The sequence below is a fragment of the Aulonocara sp. 'chitande type north' Nkhata Bay genome, linkage group LG17 (assembly GCF_057382095.1).
Source record: "Aulonocara sp. 'chitande type north' Nkhata Bay isolate Kocher_YH1m ecotype deep benthic linkage group LG17, A_spYH_male_GT1.1, whole genome shotgun sequence".
NCBI classification, from domain to species: Eukaryota; Metazoa; Chordata; class Actinopteri; order Cichliformes; family Cichlidae; genus Aulonocara; species Aulonocara sp. 'chitande type north' Nkhata Bay.
The window spans coordinates 9,118,833-9,145,993 of record NC_141360.1 but is presented as its reverse complement, the minus strand read 5'-3'; the positions used below and the strand labels follow the sequence as shown (position 1 = coordinate 9,145,993).

Below are 27,161 nucleotides of genomic sequence, written 5' to 3'. Positions count from 1 at the left end.
ACAGAGTGGTAGAATTGTAGCTATAGAGGGCAGCAACATGCTGATTCTGTGATCACCGCAAACATTCAGCCTTTACCAAAACCAAGATGAAGAACTACCTCGTCTCACACAATCAAGATTGGAAAAAATGACGTACCACCTTCTGCTTCAAGCCAGAACATTTGTATTTTTCAAATATTTTATCTCCAGCACTCACCGTCTGGTCTGAACTGGGCTACTATGGTGACGGTCTGTCCTGCATTTTTCAGAGCTGCGGCTGCCTGCTCGTGTGTTGCACTGGACAGGTCCACTCCATTCACCTACGAATACAGACACACACAATTAGCAGCTAAATTTGCACTGACACGAGCAAATTGGAAACACTCACAAGTGCAGGTTTTGTTTTGATAGAACTCGCATACGATAATTCAAAATCACAGTAATTCTACAGGGACTGTCAGTGTCCCGACAGTCTGAGGATTAAATCTAGCGTGAATGTTGTGTGAAGAAAATTAAACCTATATTTCATTTTAACGGGACACACACCACATCGCGAGAATGCACTCAGTCATCGGAGGGCGCCGGTTGACTGGTAATGCACGAAAAACAAAGAAAAGTTATGTGAAGCTTAACTCCATCTTCAGATTAACAAATCACTGCAAATAAGCATCTGGAACTGATTCCAATGGCTCTACGTTTTAAGGTACAACATCCTTACAAAGCAAATCTGTTGTGAAACATTAATATAAACAGAATTAGGAGTTATTCACGAACGCTGTGTCGTACTTCTCAGGGATCTGTATGTGTGGTGTCTTAGTTCATACCGACAGGATGCGGTCTCCCTTTCGAAGTTCCCCACAGAGATCAGCTGGACCTCCAGCAAGAATGAAGGAAATGAAGATCCCTTCTCCATCTTCCCCTCCAACAATGTTAAATCCGAGACCTGTAGATCCCCTCTGCAGCACCACCCGTCTGGGTTCCCTGACAGAAACACAAATCGAACAAAGACATCACATCACGGCAACTTATATTGGTATTCTCCTTGTGTAGGACACCAGTTCATCAGTTTTGTAATGTATGAATACATTTGATGAGTCGGTGACTACACACATTTTGAAATAATGTTGTACTTCATTATATGATGTTCTCTGAATGTGGAAAAATTTGTGGTGATAAATGCTTAGTCTCTGCAGGAGGAAACAGTGCTTAACCCGAAGATTACTTTCTGTTTTCACCAGCAGATGTCAGCATCGCACTTTGTGGCACAGCGTGAACAATGAGAGCCGGTCTAGCCTCTACGTCTCGTAAAAAGGACGAAAGAAAAGAATCCAAGTCAACACAAGCGAGTGATGAAGCAGCTGGATGAATGGATGAAAAGCAAATAAAGTCGACCACTGGTAAAAGTTTTTACGCACACCGTCAGCATGTGTAAAAACAAGATAACAAGAGCGCTTCAGCTTGGTTCATGCCTCTTCTAAAAACAGAGCAGTTCTTTTGTGTGTATTCGGGATCAGACACATTCACAAATGTGGGCTGTTGACTAATTTTGTATTGCAACAGCAAATCCTGGCCTCCTTTCAGATACAACATTTGGAAAAAAAGTCAGCACGGGCAGATACTCCGAGCATGTATGAAAATTACTGCTGAGATAGAAATGAACCAGCGTGTCCCTCCATCTGATCCTTAACCTGAATTCATCTGTTGTGCAGAAGTTTTGCTCACTCAGTGGACATTTTTTAAAACCCATGATCTGCTATTTGTGTGACTAATCAGAGAGCGAGAGAGGAAAAATAGCTGGAGAAAAGAGAAGGACACACGTCAAAATGACCATTCTGCAGTCTGTCTGAGGCTTATCAGATTTATTATAATCAAAGCGCACTGATTGGCCCAAAAGGTCTATGACGAAATAGGTCATATTCTGGTAACCACGGTGATGCCAGTCGAGTGACGAGGGTTGTGATAAGCAGTAATCCCTCCATTAAAATGGATTAAGACAGTAGAGCAGCACTCAGGGTGTATCTGTGTGTGTGGTGTGTCTGTACGCGTATGTAACCTGAGTTTACTTGACAGACAAAATTTGCAGGGCCATCTGCCTTTCACTGCCACACACACACACACACACACACACACACACACACACACACACACACACACACACAGAGCAAACACGGATGCAGAGGCAGAGCAGGGAAGAACTGAGGTCATCCTTCGCTGCTCTCACTAAAGATCTCAGAGCACAAAGGAAAGAAGCTTGAAAATACAAGATTTTGATTGTGGATTTTGTCATTTTATAAAATGCAAAACTAAACCATTAACAAACTATTTCTTCAAATTTTGTCAAATTATTTTCGTTTTTTTTTCTTGGTTGACATCTGTGAATAAATGTGACTCTGACAAAGACTGTTTATAACCATCATATGATGTTAATATGCAAATGTTGGAAAGTTGTTTAATCTAACATAACTTCAAGTAAACCAACATGTACAGCAGAAATCGACAGCCAAATATTGCCATGCTTAACAGTACTGATAATCTACTGTTGATTAATTTGTGATTAACTTCTGAACAGCTTTTTTCAGACAGCGCATGAACTGAGCTAACCAAAGATTATTTTCAACTTTCAATCATCCAAAGCTGCTTCAGTGGAGCTCCAAATTATCACAACAGGTCTGTTTTAATAGGCAGTTAAAACTTTAGAAACTTTATCTTGAATTATTATCTCATTTGACAGAAATTTCATTTCTTTCTGTGCGCTACAAAGATAAACTGAGATCTCACCGGGTGATATCATCGTCTCCTGCAATGGACCTGGGCAGCGGTGAGTATCTGGGGGTGGTCAGTGGGGCAGGGCTTACAGATTGGCTGCCACTCATGTAGGGGCTGATGTGGTTATCCTGGTGTGGGGAATATGCTGTGGGAACAAATACAGACATTTCTTTGTCTTATTTTAGTGTTACACATAAGACATGAATTCAAATGTGATTTCAGTAAGCTGCATTTATGTAATCGAACAACCAACATAGATAGATAGATAAATAGATAGATAGATAGATAGATAGATAGATAGATAGATAGATAGATAGATAGATAGATAGATAGATAGATAGATAGATAGATAGATAGATAGATAGATAGATAGATAACAAGAACAGTATATACAGGTCACTTAGAAATGTACTTTTAAAAACATTTTTTCTATGTACACAGTTTTTAAATGATGTACTTTGAAAAAAGTACTGCAGAGCCAAGAAACATCCTGAGAAATGACAGACAGCGTGATATATAGAATCTGTTAATATGGTAGATTCACAGCAGTGATAAATGACATGCTCTCTGTTAATATGCTCTGTTGGAGAAATGACAAGTGGCAGGAATCCAGAGAACCAAATTTACCCAGTCTGTTAATCGGACTGTTGTATAACAAAAAACACTGTCTGGGAGATGTGATCATTATAGAATATATTCTTAATGTTACCACATAGATGTGAAAGATCATTAAAACTGCTTTCATAAGAAACTGCTTTTATAAAACTAGTAAATCAAACTAGGTAATGTGCATTTCCAATCCAGTTAATCTATCATCCCAAACTGACTAAAGTGACGTCACATATTTAACAGAAAACTTCATGGATGTCAAATAATCGCTATCCTGAAACAGCTTTCTATAGTAGTCTTAATATTTACTTATTACTTATTATTATTTAATAAATAACTTACATATAAAAATATATGCAACTGTGATCTCACACTTCTGGCTTGCTTTTTTTAAATGCACCGTTTCTTTAACATACAGATAGCTCTTATAACTAGGTACCGAGCTTGCATCAGCTTGACAGCTGATTTTCATTTAATATTAATATTCAACATATGATATAAAAGTTGCAAGCTAATCCTCATAACTTTGTTCTCATTGTTTCCCGTATGACCAGTTGACATGTATAAAGCTCTGTGCTGATCTAAGTCGAGTGATAACGATTGCTCCATTCTCCCCTCGGAGAGCTTTATTAGCTGATGTAATTTACTTTTTAAAGAGTCTACGTCTGTATCGTGTTGTTTTTCACCTGCTGATTGCGTTTTCTGAATATTTCTTGTTCTCAGGTGTCTTATAAAATATGATATGAACCTCAATGGGACTGCGTGATTAAAGAAAGACTATATCTGATTATATCTTAGCTGAGTATATCTGATGGCATGTAAAGGGAGGACATGCAGATGTTAATAATGGTTTTTGTAGGTACCTTTTTATTTTACGCGAAAGCTAATTTAACTCCATGTACCCGTTTACAGTTTACTTCACCTTTGCTTGACTTTTCTTTGTTTCCTTGATTGGTTGCTGGTCGAGTTTCATGATTCATGACAAGCTCTGAGTAAGAGTCACTGTTCAGGGCTTCAGTAAAAAGCAGCTCTCTATGTGTGGGAAGCAAACAAATTTCAGCTTTGTTCCTTGCTGTTTTCTTTCTTTTTCTTTTCTTTTCTTTTTTTTTGTTCAGCACCATCTGGCTCTAAAACGCCTCACCATCTTGGTGGCAACGATGTGTACAACAGTCAGCGGCACGCTGTCTGACTGCAAGTTGTTTTTGAACTTCTCAAGAATAGCGAGAGTCTACGCAGACGGATGAAACTGGGTTTCACAAATACATGTTGTGCAATTAAAATATAAAAAAGTCAACGTTCAGAACGTAGAGCTCTTTTTGTGTACTCACAGTTAGTGACATCGGGCGGAGGGAAGTTGTCATTGATAAAAAGGGAGGTGTGTTTGGCCACACGCAGGTACACGACATCAGGAGTTGACTTTAGGGCGGCCACTGCCTCCTCGTGAGTTACCTCCTCCAAACAGGAACCATTTACCTGAACATAAATGACATAAACGGTATTATTTTCTACAGACATGCGCCACACATGATAAATATCCATCCATCCATCCATTCAGGTTCATGGGGATGGTACCCCTTTTAGGGTAACTTCTTTTTTAACAGTAATATGAAGTGCAACCTTCATATGCACTTTAGTGTGTATAATTAGATTTTTAAATCAAATTTGCACAAAAGAGAACAGAGTAAAAAAAAAAGAGGAAGTGTTTTCTCACAGCAACAAGCTTGTCGCCTATTTGTAGACGTCCATCTTTGTGTGCTGCTCCTCCCTCAATGATTTTGGTCACATAGATGCTGTTGTCGCCAGGGACATGTTGGTTTCCAACTCCACCAGCTATACTAAATCCTAAACCTGGAAGAATAAGTCACTACGTCACACGCTTGAATATTTTCTTAACATCTGATACTTTTTTTTGTAAGTCATAACACTGTTTTTTTATGAAGTGTTCTGCTATAGTACCACAACAACAATAACTGCAATATATCTGTGCTGGACTAATTGTAGACTTGGCAGTCTGTTGCTATGCTAGCACAGTCTCACCTTTGGGGCCTTTGACTAGTTTGATATCCAGGATTCTCTCGGTGAGGCTCCTCCTGCGTCGTATACACAGTCTGACCAGACCACCTGCCTCCTTTAGAGCCTCCACGGCGCCGCTGTGGGTCACTTCTCTGACGTCCGTCTCATTCACCCGGACTATACGGTCATTCACCCTGCATGGCAACAATACATGAAGTAAAGAAGTGAACTGCCTTGGATGGGGGAGATGAACTGGGAGGAAAAACAAATGTTATGCTGCTCAGTCTAAGACCAAAGTGGGAACGGAGCTGCTGACAGTGAGTGGTTGCTTTTTTTTTGAGAATTAAAGCTAGACTAGACATACGTCCTGAAATGGGGAGATTGGAGTGGGTGAGTGAACACAATCAAATACCAGAAACTGAAAATAGACAGTTCTTGGTTCAATCAGACATCTCTTGTTCATTTTCAAAGATTGTCTAGAGCCACTGGCTTTACCAAGGTAGTTACCTTGGTATGGGTAAAGAGAAAAACTGCGAGGGATTCACATCCCTTTATTCTGTAGTATAATAACAAGCCAAAGCTCTCATGGTGAAGTCTGTTGTAAAGCTAGACAGCCAATTTACTGTGATTGGAGATGCTCTCCACACAGCAGCCTCTCACAATGTTAGCTGAGTTTGCTGGCAGCTGCTGAAAGCATTGCTGTCTAAGTTCAATAACTCCGGAACAATAATGTTACCTGCTCGATCAATGCCACACCAATAATTAGGTAAATCTGCTGCCACAGGTGTGACGCTACACACATGAACAGTATTGCTTCAGTTTGAATGTGAAAAAGGAGGATTATTAGAGGACTAGAAATCCATTCTGCATGCCCAATTTCTGCAAACACTTGTGATAAATGTTCAGACTAAGATGGTTCAATTTCTAACTTTGAGGGCAGCAGCTGAGCTCGGGCATGTAGCACCCAAGAAGCGCTGCACCTGCTCATAATGTAATCAAATAATTCTTGCTCACGTCTAATGAAAGCAACAGTGTCTGTGTTTGCACCTGAGTCGTCCATTCTGGGCTGCAGCTCCTCCAGGTATAATCTTGGTGATGAAGATCGAGGGGTCATCTCCAATGTGGGGGTTATCGGTCCCTCCAGCGATACTGAAGCCGAGGCCTGAGTTACCCTACGCATATACACAGATACACAGAGTGTTTTAAAGGTTAAAAAAGCACTTATACAGGTTTTAAAAGATTACTGTGCACCGTGATATTAACTGATTAATGTTAGTCTGGGCAGGCCATAAAGTCGAGCTCAGCTGCTTTTCAGATCAAGTGATCTTAAAGTCAACAGACATCAGCTGACGGCTTAGCCCTTCCCTACATCCAACTGGTAAACCTCATACAGAATTTGAGTTGATTCAGTGAGCCCACAGTTTCTTGGTTCATGTCAGATTTGTAGACATTATGCCTGCTCTGCTCTGTTCAGCTTCATGTAATCCAACACAGAAGACAGAAAACCAACTGGTCCAGTTGCTGTGGCCAAGGTTTTATAGCAGACTAAGGATGGACCACAATGTACGTGCCGCGGTCCTGTGTCGTGACCCAGTGTTCTGTGTTATTATTAATCTTTGATTTCATCATGGTTTCTCATTACTAGTCTTTTTGGTTTATGGTTCTGTATTTCTAGCTCTAGTTCTTCTTTGTTTTTTGATCTCCAGCTTTTCTGTGCCCTTCATATTTAGTGTAGGTTTAGTTCTGTCTTTGTGTTTATTTTCTTGTTCCCCAGTCAGTCGTGTCTCATGTCGCAGTTTGTTACTCCTGTCCCTGTGCTCCGTGTTCCCTCTGTTCAGTGGCAAGTCCGTGCCTCTGTGCCTGTCGTGTGTTTCCTGTTTTATCTTGATAGTCCCTGTCCCTGTGTGGTTTTTTCTTCCCTTGTCTCGTTGGGTCTGATTTGTCCCAGCTGTGTTACCACCTGTTCCCCACCTGCTCGTCCTAGTCCTGTGTTTCTCTCTATTAGTTGTTGCATTGTACCCTCACTATGCTGTGCGTTTTTTCGCTGTGCTCCTTGTAGTTTTCTAGCTCTGTTTCCCAGTGTTAGTGTTTTGATTTTGGTTCGTATTTCTAGTTCCTCATTTTTGGTTTTGTTTTCTGTTTGTTTGAAGAATCACTTACATCCAAGATAAAGCTGCCTCTTTTAGTTGATCCTTGCGTTTATGAGTCCTGCATTTGGGTCCTGCCTGCCACACAGCAAACCATGACAATATGTGACCTATCCCAACTAGATTCTACTATTCTAATTACCTCAAGCAAGCTTAATCCCTGTATCATCATACATTTACCACAGAAAGAGGTGAAGCTGAACTCTCTTTGGCATACAGGTTATATGTACTGGTGCTCTTCTACACAGTGCAGCCTCCTTTTCTTTTACAAGGAGTTGTTCAACCAGATGAAGTGGTGCAGCAATGAGTCGTGTAACTTAATGTTAAATATAAAAAAGAAAAAAGGCGAAAGTTAAGCTGGTAAGAATGTACAAACAGAAAAACATTCATTCTAAGCCACAAAGGGCTAATCAAGTCGAGTGTGTTTGTTCATGAATGAATCACTGTTTGCATTTTCTGGCTCAGAGTCCATGAAGAGGGAAAAAGTATAATGTTATTTTACAGAGCAGTCACTGAAGCGATTTGAACACAGGTTTAGTAAGTTCAGATCTCTGACGCCAGGAATCACCAAGGTAACAGGTAACAGGTAAATTAAAAGCAAGAGCCTTCATTTTAATTCACGCTGATGTTAAATATTAAAAAAAGTAACGTCTGCTTAGGATTTCATATTTGTAAAGATCAAACTTCTTCAAGTCAAGACGCTCAGAGACGAGCTGCAAAAATGATAAAATGTTATAAGGAAATGAAACGGTGTGTCAGTCAGCTCTCTTTCTGGAAGAGAGAACCCAGACAATCTGAAACAAACTCTTTTCACTAAACTTGCTTTCTGGAAGAGCGCCCAGGCAGAAGGTACAGTGCAGATAGCCAAAATATTTGTTCATATGAAAAGATTCCCTCTGATCGGACTTTGGTTGAATGCTTTTAAAAAAACATGCAACAAAACTGTGCGGAAGCAAAAGAGCAGCTGCACGGAAGGTCTAAAACATGATCGGATAAATCAACAACAATTAATTTTCTTATTGGCTTTTTAAAATTTATATGCATTTATAGGCAATAACCGGGCTAATGAAAACAGAAAATCGATTTATATATCTGCTGAACACACAAAAAGATTGACTTCTGCAATTTCTGCATTTGCCCCAAGAGGCTATGTCAGCAGACTAGATGATGGGTTCTCAGTCTGCCAAACTGTAAGCTGGACAGGGGTTACTGTAAATTTACCTTAGTTCCACTTCAAAGAAGAATAAGAGATTAAGTGTAGGGATATGTGTGTCTCCTAAAGAAGACATTAATGCATAATTTTTTCTGTTAATGGATCATTTTCTCTTTCCAAAGTAATTTGCAGTGGAAAAAAAGTCAACATGTAAAAGAGATACAGATGTTTCCAGATATCGCCAGCTGGCATATAGTAGATCACTGGCATGGTGCTTTCTCACTTGCACTCTGTCACTGGATTCAAGGCTAGTATAATGGCTAAGTATAATGTCTACGCCTGTGTTTGCGTGTACGTCCATGGCGTCTTTAAAGCAGATCCAGTCAAGCAGACAGAACCAGGTCACGGGAGAATAGGGCGAGAGAGAGGGAGGTGCAGAGACAGCCTTAGGCATGAGAGAAAGGGGCATGTAATGAGAATGAAGGAGGAAGGGGCCAGGCATGGAAAGGGAAGAAGGATGGAAAAGAAAGAGAGGACAGGGAAAGAGGTCCAACAGAATCAGACCAATGATCAGGCTAAGTTAAGGAAAAGCAGAATGACGAGCTGAAGTAGAGGAAAATAACCGGGGACAAAGGCAGCTAACACAGGGATGGGTTTTCTGACTTAAATCATTGTGTTTTCTCAGCCTTATTAAGGATTTAGATTTTTTTAGAGTCAAAAAACTAGTTAATTTTGTGACATATTTAGTTTGTTAAGAAAAAGAACAGACAAAAAACTTTGAATCTTTATCAGGTTTTAAGGCTGAACTATTATAAATTTTTCATTTTAGTTTTTGCCGTGTTGTGACTACTGTACGTCGAGCTGAGTACATGTAGAGTTTATGTGATGGCCACACATGGTGATGGTGTGTTGTATGTTTTTACCCGCTCCAACGTGATTTCCTCATACTCATAGTCTGCTTCTGTTCCATTGACCTGTTTGAAAGATAAAAAAAGAGAGAGATGAAAATGAACAGTGAGAGTAAACTCTTTCTTTAATCCACATTCGCTTTTCCTTATTTTCTGTCACTGTTACAGTGCTGGATGTTTATATTAAACATGGCCAATGTTTCAAAACATAAAAACTCTGCAAGCCAAAAAATCAATCAATCAATCAATCAATCAATCAATCAAATAAGCTCAGGATTCAGACTGCTTCAGTTTTTTTCAGGTCAGGCATTCAAATGTTACTGAAAGATTAATGTTTGCAAAGAAAGAAAGTTGTGATACAAAATATGTCATGAAGTTATTGTACAAATCTGGGATTTACACTCATCTTTGCAGTAGTTACCCTTTAGATGTTAAGAAGAACAGAGCATCTTTGGTGAGACCGCCTACACTTTTACATCACAAGTTAAATGTCACATAGACCACAACTTTTTAAATGTTTTTTTTTAAAAAAAAAAACCCTCAATCTTAATCATGTAAAAATGTTCTTGAGGTGAAAGTAAAATATGAGGTAAAATTTGTTCACATAAAAGAGAAACTACATTTTGTGTAGTTAGAAGTCACCAGAGATTAAACGTAAAACCCTGTCTTAGTGCAGCAGACACTGAAGCACACCAAAGTAAGCTGCTATCTCTGAACATTAGTAGGAGCTTGACAACGTTTGTTTACTTCTAACTAAAAATGTGACTTGATTATCTGATCACTAACACACTGCCTATTGTAGGTACGACAGACTGCAACAAGTATGTGAACTGAAGAAATGAGAATTTAGGAATTTGATTATTTATGACTGATGCATGAATCCCGCAGATTAGATCCGTAATGCGATGATGCGTCTATGATGTCATATTTAAGAGCATCCCTGATGGCTTGCCCGTGGGCCAATCACATGGCTCAGCTTGGACCGTCTGTACTATAAATCACATTAACATCCACGTTTTAAGACTGAATGTAAAGAGCACAGAATTAAATCTGATCTCAATATATTTTGAGTCCGGCTCAGTTGAAACTAGGAGATACAGCTGCTGCGGGCGAGATGACACGCACACACACATAGTTGATAAACACGTAAACACAGTGGTCGAGCGGCATCCCAGTGGCCCATGTAATCCCCTTGGCTGTAATCTGTGCCTCTGTGCGCTCAGATTAGTTTAGATTGTGAATTTCTGTCGTTTCAAACAGAGGGCACGATCATCCATCAGCCACCATGTACGCTGTGACTACTAATATCTGACACTATTCACATAGTGGTGAGTGCTGCCTGATTATATGGAATTGAACTTACTATGAATATGATGAAAAACTTAGATTCCTTTGAAACCCTTTAAAATTATTGGATTATTTACTGTGAAGCACAACCATCATTACAAGTGTCAATATCATAGCATCACAGCATGTGTATTATAACATAGCAATGCACCTGGTGCATTTTTGGCTCCAGAATACCCTGGTCTCTAAAGGTGTCAGAAAAGTTAGTCCTTACTGGAGAAAAGCATCCATAAATGATATCAGCGAAATAATAAGTGAAACCTGCAAGAGCACAAATCTTTCACTGCCTGTGTTTAATTTCAGTTTTAGTTCAGCAGGGACTAATTCCACAGTAATTACATAATAAACTTATCTAACAACCACAGATACTGATTTTCTGTATTCATGTAATTCTAAAGTGAGATTTCAACCTAAAACTCCGTGCACGTTAATTGTTTCTAAAATATTCAAATTACTGCACATGTGAAGCACATTTTTTGGCAAGAAAAAAACCACTAAATTAATGGACTAAAGACAATGATTCAATGTAAAGTTTTTATATTCAACCTTACTATTTAAAAAATATAATTATAGTCTAGCCTTATATCTGAAGCCGTACTCACATATGGGGGGGTGTCGACGCTGTCGGTGTTGACCACCACTGGAGGGGGGTTGGCCTGAAAGAGAGAATGTCGGTGTTATTATTAATTACTTTTAATATCAAAGCACTCTTGCTGAGAACAAAGAGAAACACACAGAGAGCAGCAATAAGCACTTACTCGTCTCATGTTTTGGTACAGCATTTCGAGTACATCTGCTACAGATTACCACCCTGGAGCGACGGCATACACTGCATGACATACTGCACAGCCCTTATACTGGGCAGTACTACAGTACTACACGGCAAACCACGCTATAGGACAACTTACTAAAGCTCTGCCACTGTGCCATAAAGTGTCTCAACAAAAATTCAGAACTGGACCACAAAACACTCGATACATTTTAGACGTTTTTTCTAATAGTAAAATAGTACAACATTGTACACTGCTGCACAGTACTTTACACCACCATCCTATTGTAGGTCATCCATATTTAATCTCTTAAATTAAGTCAACTTCCCAGATCCATCTGCTTTGTATAAATCCACCGACCGCAATCTCCCCTTCACTCCCATGCGCGCTCTGCACTCTACAACAAGTGTTTATTCCTTTCTTCTGCACCCAAAATCAGCCTCCTCTTTCTTCCCGGTCTCCTTCTAAAGAAGAGGCTTGGACCGATCTGTGCTAGGGTTGTGGCAGCTGCAGATGACTGACACTGGTTTCCATTTCCTATTTTCTAATCACATGCAAAGCAAAAGGCAGGAAACTCACTAATACCTACAGGATGTCGTTTTTGTCATTTTGCAAGAACATGAACACCTTTTTTTTCTTTCCATTTCCAACCTACTGACTCCTGTTCCCTCGTCTCCTCTCACTTTCTCTCCAGAGAGTATCTAGTGCCCTGACGTCCACCTTTAGCACTGGCTCTAGACTTCTCAAACAGCCCAGCGATCAGCGTGCCAGTCCATTTAAGAACTCCGCTTCTTGTTCTGTCGCCAAAAAAAGTTGCCAAACTAACAAGTTAAACTAGCATCAAACAAGCAAGAGAACCAAACAGGCCACCATAACCATGAACATGCAGCAGAGCAGCAACAGCATCTATGTCTCTACTAATCTCTACCTCTCATCCACCCTGTCGCCTCCCCCCCACCCCCCACCCCCTCCTCTCTCACTGCCACATGTGGAACTGTCAGTCAAGCTGGCTGGATGCTTGATCCCACAAGGGAACAGAAGGGGGTAGTGTGGGGTGTGGAGGATTATAGGTATGGTGGGAGGAGTGAAATCCGCCTGCTGGTCAACAATATTGAGAAATGTAGAGTGGAGAAAAAAAAGGATACAGGATTTTTTTTTAAAAAGAAAAAAATTAAATAAATAACAGCGTGAGAAGAAATTTGGAGTAAGGTTCAGAGAGACATAGATACAAGGAGGCTGGGACACAGCACGTTAAGTCCTGCATAATGAGGCACTGAGGCCATGCTGACAGGTACAGCTGTTGTCGTCAGGATGTATGAGGACCTGTATTTATGTCAGAGAAGAGGAAAATATCTGTATTAAATATTTTTGGACTGTTATTTGATTTAGGAGAACACTATTCAAATGTTAATGTATACCTAAAGCAAAAATAGGATCTCTCAAGTTTGCTGCTTTTCAAAGAGAGCTCAGACAGTTTTAAAAGCTTTAGAAAAACACACTGCAGATCACTGCAACAAGGACACCAACCCTCTTTATCCTTTGCCACTAGAAAGCTCACATCAATCACATCAACATAAGGAAATTTAAGAAAAAAACTTAATGACTTCTGATCCCAAACAAATGCACACATTGAGACTACAACCTGTAACAAAGTAACCAGGGACCGATATTATAGGGGTGGCCTGGCTGAAGCTGTTATTTATCTAGGGGTGGCATTGAGTGGAATCAAATGCACTTGGTTCATTAGTCATTGGCATGTGTGACCACCTGTCATTTGGTTTTAGCATTTTGTTGGTCTGGGGGGGTTAACTGAATGCCTCTTTACAACTCTGCAGGCTTCAATTAGACTTTTAAATGTTAAAGCTCACGAGAGCACAATTAGAAAAAGACTGAACAAATATGAATTGTTGAAAAGGGTTTCCAGGAGAACGCCTTGTGTCGATAAACATGGCAGCATAGCTTAGGTTTACAAAGCTGCATCAGGACAAACCACAAAGACTTCTGGAACAATGTCCTCTGGAAAGACAGAACCAAAGTGGAGATGTTTGGCCACAATACACAGCCAAACACAGCATATCAGCACAAACACCTCATAGCTACAGCTAAGCATGGTGGTGGAAAACTAATGATTTTGGCTTGTTTTGCAGCCACAGGACCTTGGCATCATGCAGTCACTGAGTTGACCATGAACTTCTCTATATACCAAAGTATTCTAGAGCGAAATGTGGAGCAATCTGTCCAACAGCTAAAGCTTGGCCAAAACTGGGTCATGCAACAGGACAATGATCCCAAACACAATCCCAAGCAGCAATTGTACAAGAAAATGGCTGAAAAAGGAAAGAGTGAAGGTGTTGCAATGGTCCAGCCAAAGTCCACACCTCAAACTGATTGAAATGCTGTAGCAGGAACTAAAGAGAGCTAGGCATAAATGAACGCCTGCAAACCTCAATGAACTGAAGCAACAATATAAAGAGTAGGCTAAAATTCCTGATTTAAAAACAATTACTTCAAGTTATCGCTTTTATGTAAGCCTCAACTGACAAAAATAATCTAGGAAAATCGATAAAGTTGTTTTTTATATGTAAAAGCTCATATGATGATTATAATAAGGATAAGGACAGCTGCATTGTCAAAATGTGTCAGTGTGTGGGTATAATGGTGGCAGAAAAATCAATCAGTAAAAAAATTCTGCTAGAAAAAACACACTCACTGAATGTAACTCCAGTTCTGAGTATATGCACAGCCCCCCTGTGGGCTTTCCCATTGGTTGGGTGTGGTGGTCAGAGGGGTGGCCAGATTTTAGCCTGTGGACGACAGACTCTACACTCCTGACTTTCACCAGCCAAAACTTGTTTGTCACTGTAATTATCGTGTAGGCTTAACCTGTTAATACCAACAAAGATAACCAGTTAATTGTTTATTCTAATAGTCTTAGACAATGAAACACACTGACGGAGTCACCTCAGCTGACGCTACTGTATTAACACCTATTAACCACAGTATGGAATTTATTCCACTATGCATGCTAGTCCACCGCTTTGCCTAAACCTTATGTGACTCCCTCAGCAGAGGAAAAGCGTTGCACAGTGCAGACAAGCTCTGCGTATGTGTCTCTTTCTCTGTTTGTGCGCACCATTCACAAAGCGACAAATCCAGTCCGTCACTCAGCTGGTGATTCCATTGGCACGCCATGTCAGACTGCACCCTTATGTAACATCAATACATATTTGAATTTGTGTGTCTCTGAGTGTGTGAGGACAGAGTTGTGTTACATGAAAAGGCCAAAAGTACAAATGTGCAAATATAAACAAACAAGCACTCGGTGCACAAATACACATGCACACAAAACATCCATATCCAGACAGTGTTTAGTTATCCTGTGCAAGTGATTGTCAGTCGTTACATAAGGGGTGTTACACCAGCTGTGTTATCATGGCATTATGGTTGGTTGAGTCCAACACAGGACAGCTTAGAGAGAGATCCAGACTATCCCACGTTTGTCTTATCACACAGAGAGACATACAAGTGATTAGGTCCTGAAGGAGGTCTGCATATGTGTGTGTGTGTGCGCGAGTGTGTAGACTTGGGGAAATGATTTTCCATTAGTGTAGCGGGCTTTAATCAGCTTCTAAACCATCAACGTAATTATTAATTAGCAGATGACTCATGATTGGAGAAACAGAAATCAAGAATCCTATCCGGTTGTTCAGTCTGACGTCACTAGCCGTGTCTGGGTCTAAACTCCGCTGCAGGTCCATATATCAAACGATCACTATGGCATTACTGAGAGTTGAAAAACTGTCTAAAGTCTTTCATCTTTAATAAAATGATCAGCGTTCTGCTCTACCAGGTGTAACAATTGAGTTTAACATCCAGGCATCCATGAAAACCGAATTTATGACATTTAACGGAGTTAGAAGTTAGCAGGGAGTTAGCTCGCTAGCTTCTATCTAAATACAATATAGCATGTCTTGACTGCGGGGTTTTGGAAACAAATTAAAACGTGCAGCTCTGCTATCACTTCCAGCATAAATGAAGACAGAAAACTAAACAGCAGTGACGTTTGTAGGGTTACTGAAGTTGGGCTAGCTGGTATATAATGATGTGCTATGTGACCGCTAGCGACACAGCTATGTTAGCATAATATAAACAAGCTAACCTTTTTTCCACTCGATAAAAGTTAACGTGAGTGTTCTTGGTGGTCAGAAACAAATGTAATCGCATGGCAGGATGCTGTAAAAGGACCAAACTTCAGCCAGGAGAACAACTGAGATAATCCATCCACAATACGAGGTTAGTCATTCATATACTGCTGCATGGGCTGGGCTGTAGTTACATCCTAGGGTTTTAAAAACTGAGCTTAAATAAATGATTAGCGGTAATAAAAGCCGAGGGAGGTCAACAGGGATCACTGACTGTTTTAGGAGCTTTTTGAGATCAAATAGAAGAAAATACAAAACATTAAACATGTTAACAACACAAAAGCCATATTAAACGCAGACTACTTTAGACCCGGAAGTAGGATTCGTCGCGTCATCACTGAACAACCGGATAGCAATCTAACACACACACAATCACATATGGAAGAACGTGCAAAACACATACAAAGGCCAAAGTGTTGCGTTTCTCTAAAACCAACTCACACTGGCTGTACACAGAGGTGAACATGGACCCAAACATTCATACAATCATAACATCATCGCTCGTTCTGACTTCCTAACAAGCAATGAAAATCAGATAACTTAATCAGATGGAGCATGACTCCATCCACTCAGAACAACCACTCTAATCACACTAATCACACCATCGCTACCTTCTAACTCTGTGATCACCGTGTCCGCAATAACTATAGCAAGTAGAAGAGAGCTACACTGTTACATTCATTTCCTTTACTATTCTTCATCTCTGTAGAGTTTATATAATACGACACATTTCCTGTTACACATGGATGGCTATGCTCTTTTGATTGTATTACTGGGAATCGCTCTTGCACTGCGCCCATCATCGTTCAGTGCTGTCCCATTGACTGCAGGCTTTATTTTGAAACCTTTCATTTGCTCTAAATCTGTTTTCTCTGTATTTCTGAATTACTTCCAGTATCCCTCAGAGTAAAAGAGAGACAAGCTATGAATATATTACAATTCATTTGACAGCCCAGAGTGCAGTTTTGTGTGGAAAACATCAGCAAAGCACTCGAAGCTTCAAGATAATGGCAGCAATACTGTAGTGACCTTATGCTTCTAAATTGTCCATAACACTGTGGTCAGATATAAGTACAACACTTGGAGATTGCTTTTAGCAGCCAATGTATTTGTAGCCCTCCCATCAGGAAAACAAGAATAATATTAAGGGCATTTGGAATATTGGGTAAGTATTGGGTAACAAGAACACACCCTCAGATCGGCCTATTTATTTCATTAAGAATAGTCAAGTTGTTGATGACAGGACTGAAGTAGCAAACGAATTAAATTCCTTTTTTGTAAATGTTGGACCTACTTTAGCAAATTTAATTAGAAAAAATGACGACCCAGAATATGAGGAAGTCTAGAAAGGAGAAAGTAGAGTGGTTACTTCTATATTCTTAGCTGATATTACCATAAAAGAACTAGTAGCAATTGTAGAAAACTTTAAAAATAAAAAATCTACTGACTGTGATGGTATAGACATGGTTATAATTAAAAAGACTTTAGACTGAATAAGTATTTCTCTTTGCTATATTTTTAATCTCTCGTTACAATCAGGAGTATTTCCTGATTGAATGAAAGTGGCAAAAGTGATACCCTTATATAAATCAGGAGATAAGCATAGTTTTAATAACGCCAGTGTCTCTTTTGTCACAGTTTTCAAAAGTGCTTGAAAAACTTTTTGCGTAAAGACTTGATAGTTTTATTGAAAAAAATCAACTAATAAATGAAAATCAATTTGGCTTTCGTAAAAATAGATCAACGGCATTAGCATTGTTGACTTTCATTGACGATATTTCATCTGCAACCCATAATAATAAATACACAGTCGGGGTATTCGTTGATTTAAAAAAAGCTTTTGACACGTTACAACGTTCTATTTTGATTTCTAAATTGTATACTTATGGTGTGAGAGGAGTGGCATTGAATTGGTTAAGGAGTTATTTAGAAAATAAGTCCCAATATGTACATTAACTCGGCAATACCTCTGAAAGATTGAAGATTGTATGTGGCGTTCCTCAAGGTTCTATTTTGGGACCTAAACTTTTTAATTTATATATTAATGATATCTGTGACGTATCAAAAAGGTTAAATTTTATTTTATTTGCAGATGACACAAATGTTTATTGCTCAGGAGTGAATTTGAAAGATTTGAAATTATGATTTCTGAGATGTTAAGATTAAAAAAATGGTTTGATGTAAATAAATTATTTTTGAATCTGACAAAAACGAAATTCATGATATTTGGCAATCGTGTAAAGGAGGAAGAAGTCATTATGTCCATTAATGGAGAATTGATTGAAAGAGTTGCTGAATTTCGCTTTTTGGGTGTAAGAGTAGATGAAAATATGACGTGGAAATCACATATTGAGTATTAGAAAGAAGATGGTTAAAAACATTTATATTTTGGGAAATGTAAGAGATTTATTAGATGACAAAACAATGCGCATTTTATATTTTTCATTGTTTTTCTCATACTTTAGTTACTGTGTGGAAGTTTGGGGAATACATATGAGAATGCTATAAAACCTCTAAACTTATTGCAGAAGAAAGTGATACGAATGATTCATAACGTTAAATATAGAGAACATACAAATAAATTATTTATAAAATTGAAATTATTAAAATTAGGAGATTTAAATTTGTTGTTTTGTTTGAGTTAGGACCGGAGATAAATGTTAGTTTGTTCCTTGCTTTTTGGTGCCCACTTGCAATATAAGTTGTATTGTAGATAGGGGGCAGGGTTTAATAAGAATATTTTCTTCTTCCTGCTCCTATTCACACATGGTTGCAGTGCTTTACCGATAGAAAGTGTGGTTGGTTTGTCTGAAAGAACTAACTGTGGAAACTGTTGTACCAAGTGTGAAATAAATAAATAAATGAAATGAGATAGCAATACTCTGAGTCTGAAGGAGGCTGTTGTCACAAATTACACTTCTTCCTTGCTCACTGTTCCATCTTTCTTTTAGGGACTAATGTAGCCAGTTTATATTGATTCTAGCAGTACTTTGAACATAGTAATCAATGCTATTATTTCCATACAATTGAAGCTCTTATCAGATGTTATGTCAGTAAAGGACACAGTGTCCTGTATAAAATCAGTGAATGTCTCGTTCTCTACTGCCATGTGTTTTTTTCCCTTTTTGTAACGCACTCTCTATATCACCCCTATATAAGTGTGTAGCTTTTCATTTGAAGATCTTTCTACAAACAAACACTAAGAAAGCAATTTGCCCAAAATGCAGTGGCCAATAAAATAGCTGGAAAATAGTGACATAGAAATATATGTTAAGTAGAAGTATATGCTCTCTGAAACTGAACTGCAGACCAATGTGATATACTCAAAGAAATAATACAGATTTCTTTGTAGTTAGCATGAGGTTATCTTTCAAATGATACAATGGACTAAAGGAGGCCCTTTCCTTACAATACCAATAAATCCACCTAGCAGAATGGTCTACAGTACATGCAGGACACCCTCCCCCATCCCAAACCTAGTTCTAGATACCAAGGCTATAGTTACTTCTACACCTATTGAAATTTTGAGGATGAAATAGTAAATGATTAATTTTCTTTTATAATCAATCATTAGCTTGACTGCTTATCAAAAAAAGCGGGAAGTATTTGTTCATGACTTTATTTAGCACTAATAACAGGCAAAATCCACCACAAGTGCATCTGCACAATGCATAACTGAAAATTGTTTCTGGTATCAGCATCTCACTCAGTAGAGATAGATGGGAAATAACGCTGTTCCCGCCTTTGCTGTCCACGTCTGACATACTTCCACCTATAACCTACCTGTACATGGGCTTGTATTCGTGGGAAGTGGTGTATGAGTGGCACATGTGGGGGTGTCTCCATTGAGTGTGCAGTCCAGATATACGTGTCATTGGGCCACAGCCTGCCTCCTGTTTTGCCTTTGCTCTTTATGGGACTCTTTTTCACGCTGTCTCTAAGATTGGGAAACTTCCCTCTACAGCCCCTGTTGGCGAGGTTGGTAGGAAGTGTGCTCCACCCATTACCCCCCAGCCCGGAATACAAGGGGAGCTGTGGAGAGTGAAAAGGATGGATAGAAAGCGACTGGGAGGCATGAGGAAGAGGAGAAGGGCAGTTGTGGTGGTGGTGCTGGTACTGCTGGAACAGTGAGTGGTGACTGGGGGAGCGGAGCTGCTGCTGCTGGTGGTAGATTTGATGAGTCGAATGTGAAGAGAGCATGTGACTGGGCGAGGCTGATGGGTGATACTGGTTGTGAGAATGATGCTGCAGCTGATGATGACTTGCTGACAGGTGAAGCAAGTGGTCGTTGGGGGAGTGATAGTGGCCTGGCGATAGGTGAAGCTGATGGTGGCTTGGCGAAGGAAATAGACTGTTTGGGGACTGTGGGGCCAGATGGCAAGTTGGTGATGGCGGGCATAGCTGATGACTGGAAGATGGTGGCGCTATGTGGTAGTAGCTGGGAGAGGGAGACGGAGTGAGCTGTTTTGGCGGATGCCGTTGCTTTGGCTTTGGTGAATGCGGGTGGCGCTTTGGTGAGTGTCGAGGCGAAGATTGCAGTTGGTTACTCGGCGTCTGTACTTGCAATAAATTCTGGTTATGCTTCGAGTGAGAGTGGCTCTTGCTCGACTTGGCCTTCCCTTTGCCAGATTTGCCCTTTGTGGTGCCACCGCTGGGCTTTTTAGGGCTACAACAAAACTCATGGCTGTGGAAATAAGTGTTCATACTGACAAAGATTCATAAAAACACAAAGAAATCCTCTCTGTCGTCTTTACGTTTTGTTTTTTTATTTATCGCTTACCACACTCTCTCCTTTACTGAGATGCTCCTCACCATCACTTCTGTCTGAATAATGTAGGTCATGCCTCTCAAGAACAACCAATCCCTCTCCGCATCCAGTACAAAGTAGGTATTTCAGCCCTTTTTTCTCATATGTCAATAAGTAAATCTCACCGGAATAAAAAAAAAAAAAAAGTAATCCCTCCTCTTTAGGCAACTTTACTCGTGTTTCCTTTCCCTTACGGATTTGAGTGTGAATTAGTCGTCAAAAGCAAAGCATCCTCCTTTATTAGCATTTTTAACACTCTCACCATCTCTCAGTGGTATGGTAGCAGTAGGATAATAAAAGCTGGGTCCCAAAAAGAAACAGGAAAGCCACTTGGACAAGTTGACCACTCCTTCCAGTCCTGCTTTGTTTCTGTAGACAGTGCTCCAATGGAAGATTTCTCACTCCTGTGGTTAGTCTACTCCAGTCTTCAGTCAGAGTAATTCACATTATCCACCGACAGCACACTCCAGTTTTGTATCAAAAGTGTTGGCCCCTCAGCATTCATCACATTTATATATTCCAAAAAGTCCTATATTGCATTTCCCTTTTCTCTTAAGATTTATATTCATTCTTTAAATCCAGCAGAAATTTAAAAAAAGGTCTGAAAGAGTTCTCATCATCTTCCTTCTCTCATCTTGTCTTGTTTTCATGGTATGATAGATTGAATTAGCCACATCCCTCAGCTGCTCTCATCTTTCTATGGTGCCTCTTTCCCTCAGCATCCACCTCTCTCTCTCTCTCTCTCTCTCTCTCTTTCTCTCTCTTTCCCCAACTCACTCTCTTGCTCTTTCTCTCCCTTTCCCGGACTGGCCAATTAGGGGGCTTCCCCGGACTCCTGCACATGACAGCAGCCAGGCATAACTAATCGATAGGCAACCGAGGACAGCAATACAGCGCTCAGAGTCACAGTGTGTGTGTGTACAAAGAAGGGAGTGCTGTGATTGGTGGATTGCGGTCGCTTCCATCAACCTTTGTCTTGCTCTTTTAAAGCATCTCAAGACAGGCCGGGTCAGCTGGAATGCAGTGTTTGCAAGCGCGTTTTGTGTGTATGCCTTGGCCTACTTCACTGTCTCTTTGTGAATCATGATGTGGTTGCTTATTATATGTTTCAGGCTTTAATTTATCTATGGCAGAAGGTACGCCTTTGATCTTTTACAGTTGTGGTCAGGTATGGAAACTTAATACATAACCATCTAAATTGTGTTTTTTTATTTATTTCTTGCATACAGTGCCACAAAAAAGTATTTGTCCCACTGCAGAAAATCCTCAAGGAAAGTGTCCAGCTATCAGTTCACGCGCTGAAGTTCAAACTCAGTTATTCAGCAGGACAGTGACTGGAAACACCAAGTCCACCCCTGAAAAGCTAAAAAAACAAAACACAATGAAGGTTTTGGAGTGGCCAAATCAAAGTCCTGACTTAAAGCCAACTAAGATTCTTTGGCATGACCACATCGTTCATGCTCCAAAACCCTCCAATGTGACTGGATTAAAATAATTCAGCAAAGAAGAGTAATTGCTTTTTACACAGGACCACGTAGGTTTTTCTTCCCTTAATAAACGATCAATGAACAACAACAACAACAACAAAAAATCAAACATTTTGTATTTACAGAAGTTCCTTTGTCTAATATTAAGATTTGTTTGATGATCTGAGACATAAAAGTGTGACAAATAAAGAAAAGAAATCAGGAAGGGGGCAAATACTTTGTCACTGCACTACACTTGCAGCGCTGAAGAGGTGTTGCAGTATAAGTAATAACGAGTAATATGGGATGTGGCATTGCACCTTTATGCAAAAAAAGATATTTGGCATTGTGGGCCTACTGAGCTTTTCCTTTGTTGTTCATTGTTTTGCGACGTTTCAGACAGGTTTTTTTCTTTTTTCTATTCTTGGCTCCATATGATGTCAGCTAGGGGGTCATTTCAGGGACACAGCTCTGGCTGGAAACACAGAAGCACTATCCATCTGCTGTTCAAACTTTCTCATTATGAGGAAAGTTGGAAAAAAATCGGCTTGTTTCTAACAGTGGATGAACTGTGAAAGAGCACCAAGGACCAGTATAATCTTAGTAAAGTATAAATTTGACACTTCTTATGTTTTCTTCCTGTTCAGATGGAACTAATTATATACCTATGCAACCTTATACCCCAGAAAACATTCAGATATTCAAGGTTATTGAAGAACTTGCAGTTTACATGTTTAGAAAAATGTATGTGTCTCTTTAACAAACTTAGATGGACTTGGTTAGATAACCAGCAGGAATTCATACTATTAACTGATTTGGGTTAAAGTCAACACTTGGCAACACTTAAAAATAAATCAATAAATTCACCTTCTTTTTTTTTTTACATTTAAGTAGATGCATAGATACGACTATAAAAACCCTACTGATATCAGTTGAGCCTGTGCACAGTGACTGAGAAAAGGCTTATTTTTTTTCCCAGATCAGTTTAAATATAGCTTCTGGCAGCCTACAGTTGGTATTTAGGAAAGAACAGGATCTGCCATTGGAGCAAGAGAAATGCACACACACATACACCTATCTGGTTGTAGCTATGAGCCTGATGTCTTTATAATGTCAGTTAATATATAGCACAACTGGCCCCAAACCAAGCTGATAAGCAAAAGAGAAGCAAATAGAGATAAGGCACATTAAAAAGCAGCACCCATGTGGAGAGCACAAAGAGATGGAGAGAGGGCGAGGGTGGCAGAGAGAAAGCCTGTTGTAGCGGCCCAGTGCGTTACGAGTGTGTGTGTGTGTGTGTGTGAGAGAGAGTGTGTGTGTTCCCTGTGTAAAGTACTGCTAGCGCTGCAGGCTAAGCGCTCAGTCAGAAGAGGATGAGCAAGAAGAATAGGCTGTTAGCATCACAGCGCTAAATGAAGCCAGCACTAATATAGTGCTAGAGGGCGGGGTAGGGAGGGGTGGAGGCTGCTGCTGAAACATGAAAATACAGGGATGGGGTGGAGAGGGCAGACAAGGAGAAGAAACAAGGATGTGAGAATAAGATATTTCACATCTTAGAGCCTAATCCACAATGCTGCAGTGTGGATTAGGCTCATATGAGAGAAGTATAATCTGTCAGTCAGGTTCTAGTCCCTGCTGTGATTACTCCATTAGTACTAAAGGTGGGACAAACTTGACACTGCACCCCCAAATCTTTTTATTAGAAATCATCTGACTCAGCCTGCCTACACTGTGTCAAGCTCTACTTAGCTTTCTACCCCCACTCTAATTTGACACCACTATGTAATGTTTTAATTTAATTTTTTTAACAGAAAAACATTAGGAAAATAATAAATCAGCCAACGTTACACCATCAGTTCTGCACACTGGTTTAATTGAGTAGTTATTTTCTCTTCTGGGTCAGAACAACCCGACTATCCAGGAGAAAAAAAACAACCTTATTTGCTGAGTATAAAACCTTTTGTGCTCCATGCAATTACTGTAATAGATATTAATTATTCTTTTACACATGCACACACGCACACACAGTCACACACATGAAAAATGTTCAAAGCACTGAATTCACACAATCCTTTCTTTCCTGTAAAAAGTGAAGATGTGGGCCATGTCTTTTTTGCTCCTTCATGCTTCACTCAAGCAAAATGTTTTACTATTTATCTCTAAAAGCCAAAAACTGACCACATCAAGAGCCGTCAGCGAGGATCAAGTGTTTGACAGCAAAAACAGACATGTGACAGGAGACAGCATCTTGGCTGGAGGCTGAGAGGATTTGCAGAACAGACTTCCGAAAACAATTAACTACAATCAATAAACTCCACTCTCTCCAGATTGGAGACTAGGTTGTAATCCTGGCTGTCCCCAGCAGGAGGCCTCAGACTCCACAGACAGATGGAGAACTGAGAGGAGGCTAGAATGCACGCACACAGATACGATGAAGGTGACGTCATGAGTACTGACTTACATTTATGTAGTGTCCCACTCAGATACTGAGGCCCCACACCTCAAAAAATTCAAATCATTTACTGACTCTTAGGTGAGCAAAATAATTGTCATAATAATGAACACACAGGTATAGAGCTTTGAATGCTGTCCAGTTTTCCAATCCCACAAAATGTTACATTTTGTAGTTTCTTGATGGTATAATGGTATAATTCAGAGTATTTTGAAGCTTCAGTTGTCGAGTGCTTGGCTTCATCTTGGAATCACTTCATCTTAATTGAAACTGATGGTACATATTACGGTAAATATTACGGTAAAGGCTGTAAAATACATTTTCGGTGTAATTATATGGCCTGAAGAGTTCAAGAAGTGCGCAGTCCAATTAGCACTGGCACCAGGTCTAACAGCATTTAAAAGGCATTTCCTGTTAACAAATGCGCGTACTATTTGTCATGTCACTGACTTTTCTAAACAGACACAAATCGACTGAATAATGGCAGCAGATGCTCTGACACGATCCACAAGTAAAGCTTGTAAAAAAGACCAACAGGAGCTGTGGTCTCCATGGATCCAGTGGGTGATCAGACATGTGAGGCTGCAGCCTGAGATCTTCATTATCATATATCACACACCAGCAGCAGAAATCAGTATTAATTTACAGAGTCTGTTATGACTAGAGCAGAGATGTGCTCTGGGCTGGAGCTGGAAGGCTTTGACAAGCTTTTGCTGTTAAAGATTTAAATGTTGTCTGTCTGTAAAATAATAAGATTTAATATTGTCCTTAACTAACTGAGACAAAGAGGAGATCAAGCTTGGCAGACACTTCATTCAGTTTTTTTCACCAGCCAGAAATTTAATAGAGCACAAATATTCGATAGCAAATGGTTACCTGAGCTCTAACAGCTTATTTAGCTGAAATTCAGGAAATTGACAGCAAGAAAATTCTATTTATTTAAATAAAAATCTAACATAACTTGAAATGGATGTCCCTGTTTACCACCCATATATGTATCTGTTGACCGATATCACAACGTGAACAAATAAGATATGCTGCGACACATCAGTGTTGTTCATGTTCAAAAATTGCACGATCAGTGTTTCCCACAGAATCAGTAGTGCACAGACATACAAGCATTGACATACATCTTATTTTCATAAAGAAACTACTTGTGGCAATACATTACTATTATCAGCTTCCTCATTCTGTGGATGAACTACATCTACACTCTTTCAGACTGTACCTGGGCTTCAGGCGCAGGTAAAACAAGGAGCTGGTGAAAAGACTTTGAAATATGTCCCTTATTTCTCATATGGATCAAATTGCTTCCTGTCATGTAAATAAATAACCACAACAAAAACCCACAGATTCAGAGTCTGTGGATCCCTATTTGAAACAGCATTCATCCTGAATCGACAGCGTCTTAGCGTATCGATAAGAACATGGCTTAGAAACACACTGTAAACACGTTGTACCCACAGAAGTGTTGCCTTTATCATAACATAATGGGATTATTACAGTTCTGAAGATTTAACTTCAGCTAATGTGAAGCACTGATCGACAAGAAAGAAATGATTTCTGGAGGATTTGTTTACTGCAATAGTGACTTATTTTCAATCTCATGCCACTATTCCTTATCATAAATACTACAAGTGGGATAACATGCTGTAATAGGAAAGTTAGTGGGGTCAACAGGAGCAGGGCCGAGTCTTCTGTACTGTCGTAAACACCTCCTCCTCCTCTGATTGTTGACCTCAGGAAGCGATCCTACTTGTGGGGATGTTGTGTACGATCGTTTCCTGAATTAAGCGCGCAAGGTTCAACAATTACTGAGAGGTTCGTTCGCCGTGGTGTTCACCGCGCTCTCTTTCCCCATCTATCTGTGTCACTCATACATGCTGGTGAAACCATAGCTTCTGTTAACTAGACTGCATGTGCATCCCTCCAACTGTGAGCCAGAGCTCAGAGTGAAGTAATACATGCTGTAATGGTATTGTCTGTTAAGAAAGTGGTCTCGGTGTCAATTACAGTCACTGTAACTGACACTTTCTTTCTTTGTCTATCAGTGTGCCCACTGTGACTGCCAGGATGGTGATCTCTTCCTCCATGACTTAATTACAAACTCTGTTTTCAGTCTCTAGGCACTCTGCCTAATCCTGGCAGAGATGAAGGAGCTGGAGTCCTTACAGCAGTGCAACAAAAAAAGTGACTTAAAACTGTGGGTGTTAAAAAACTTCTACTCATTAGTTCCTTTTGAATACATTTATTACTCTAGCACAACCACACACTCATACTAAAGCACTGCCAAAGATCCAAAGACAGGAGGATAAGCAGCAACTACTTACCAGTTTATCTGCTGACCATTTTACACTAAACTTATTGCAAAAATGCAAAAATGTCAAATAAAAATTACAAAGAAAATATTACGTTTCTAAATTGATGTAGGAAAAATGCTTGTTTTTATCTAAGCAACTGTCATAACAAAAGCTTCTTTAGTACCAGTAGTTTTTATGGTATTTTCAACAACCTGGCCATATTTTATTCTGGACAATAACAA

General features: G+C 39.7%; 1 protein-coding gene across 6 annotated transcripts in view; it reads right to left on the bottom strand.

Moving 5' to 3' along the window:
- Positions 1–27,161, bottom strand: part of LOC147309625 (discs large homolog 1-like protein) — a 112,781-nt gene that overhangs the window by 35,559 nt on the left and 50,061 nt on the right. For all 6 annotated transcript variants that reach the window (XM_086269546.1, XM_086269547.1, XM_086269548.1 and 3 more), the window contains 9 exons: positions 11,525–11,578; positions 9,591–9,641; positions 6,415–6,539; positions 5,392–5,561; positions 5,066–5,202; positions 4,683–4,827; positions 2,758–2,890; positions 804–960; positions 197–299 (listed from right to left, as the gene is read on the bottom strand). In XM_086269546.1, the coding sequence (XP_086125672.1) occupies positions 197–299; positions 804–960; positions 2,758–2,890; positions 4,683–4,827; positions 5,066–5,202; positions 5,392–5,561; positions 6,415–6,539; positions 9,591–9,641; positions 11,525–11,578 (1,075 nt within the window). The remainder of the gene's footprint in view (positions 1–196; positions 300–803; positions 961–2,757; positions 2,891–4,682; positions 4,828–5,065; positions 5,203–5,391; positions 5,562–6,414; positions 6,540–9,590; positions 9,642–11,524; positions 11,579–27,161) is intronic.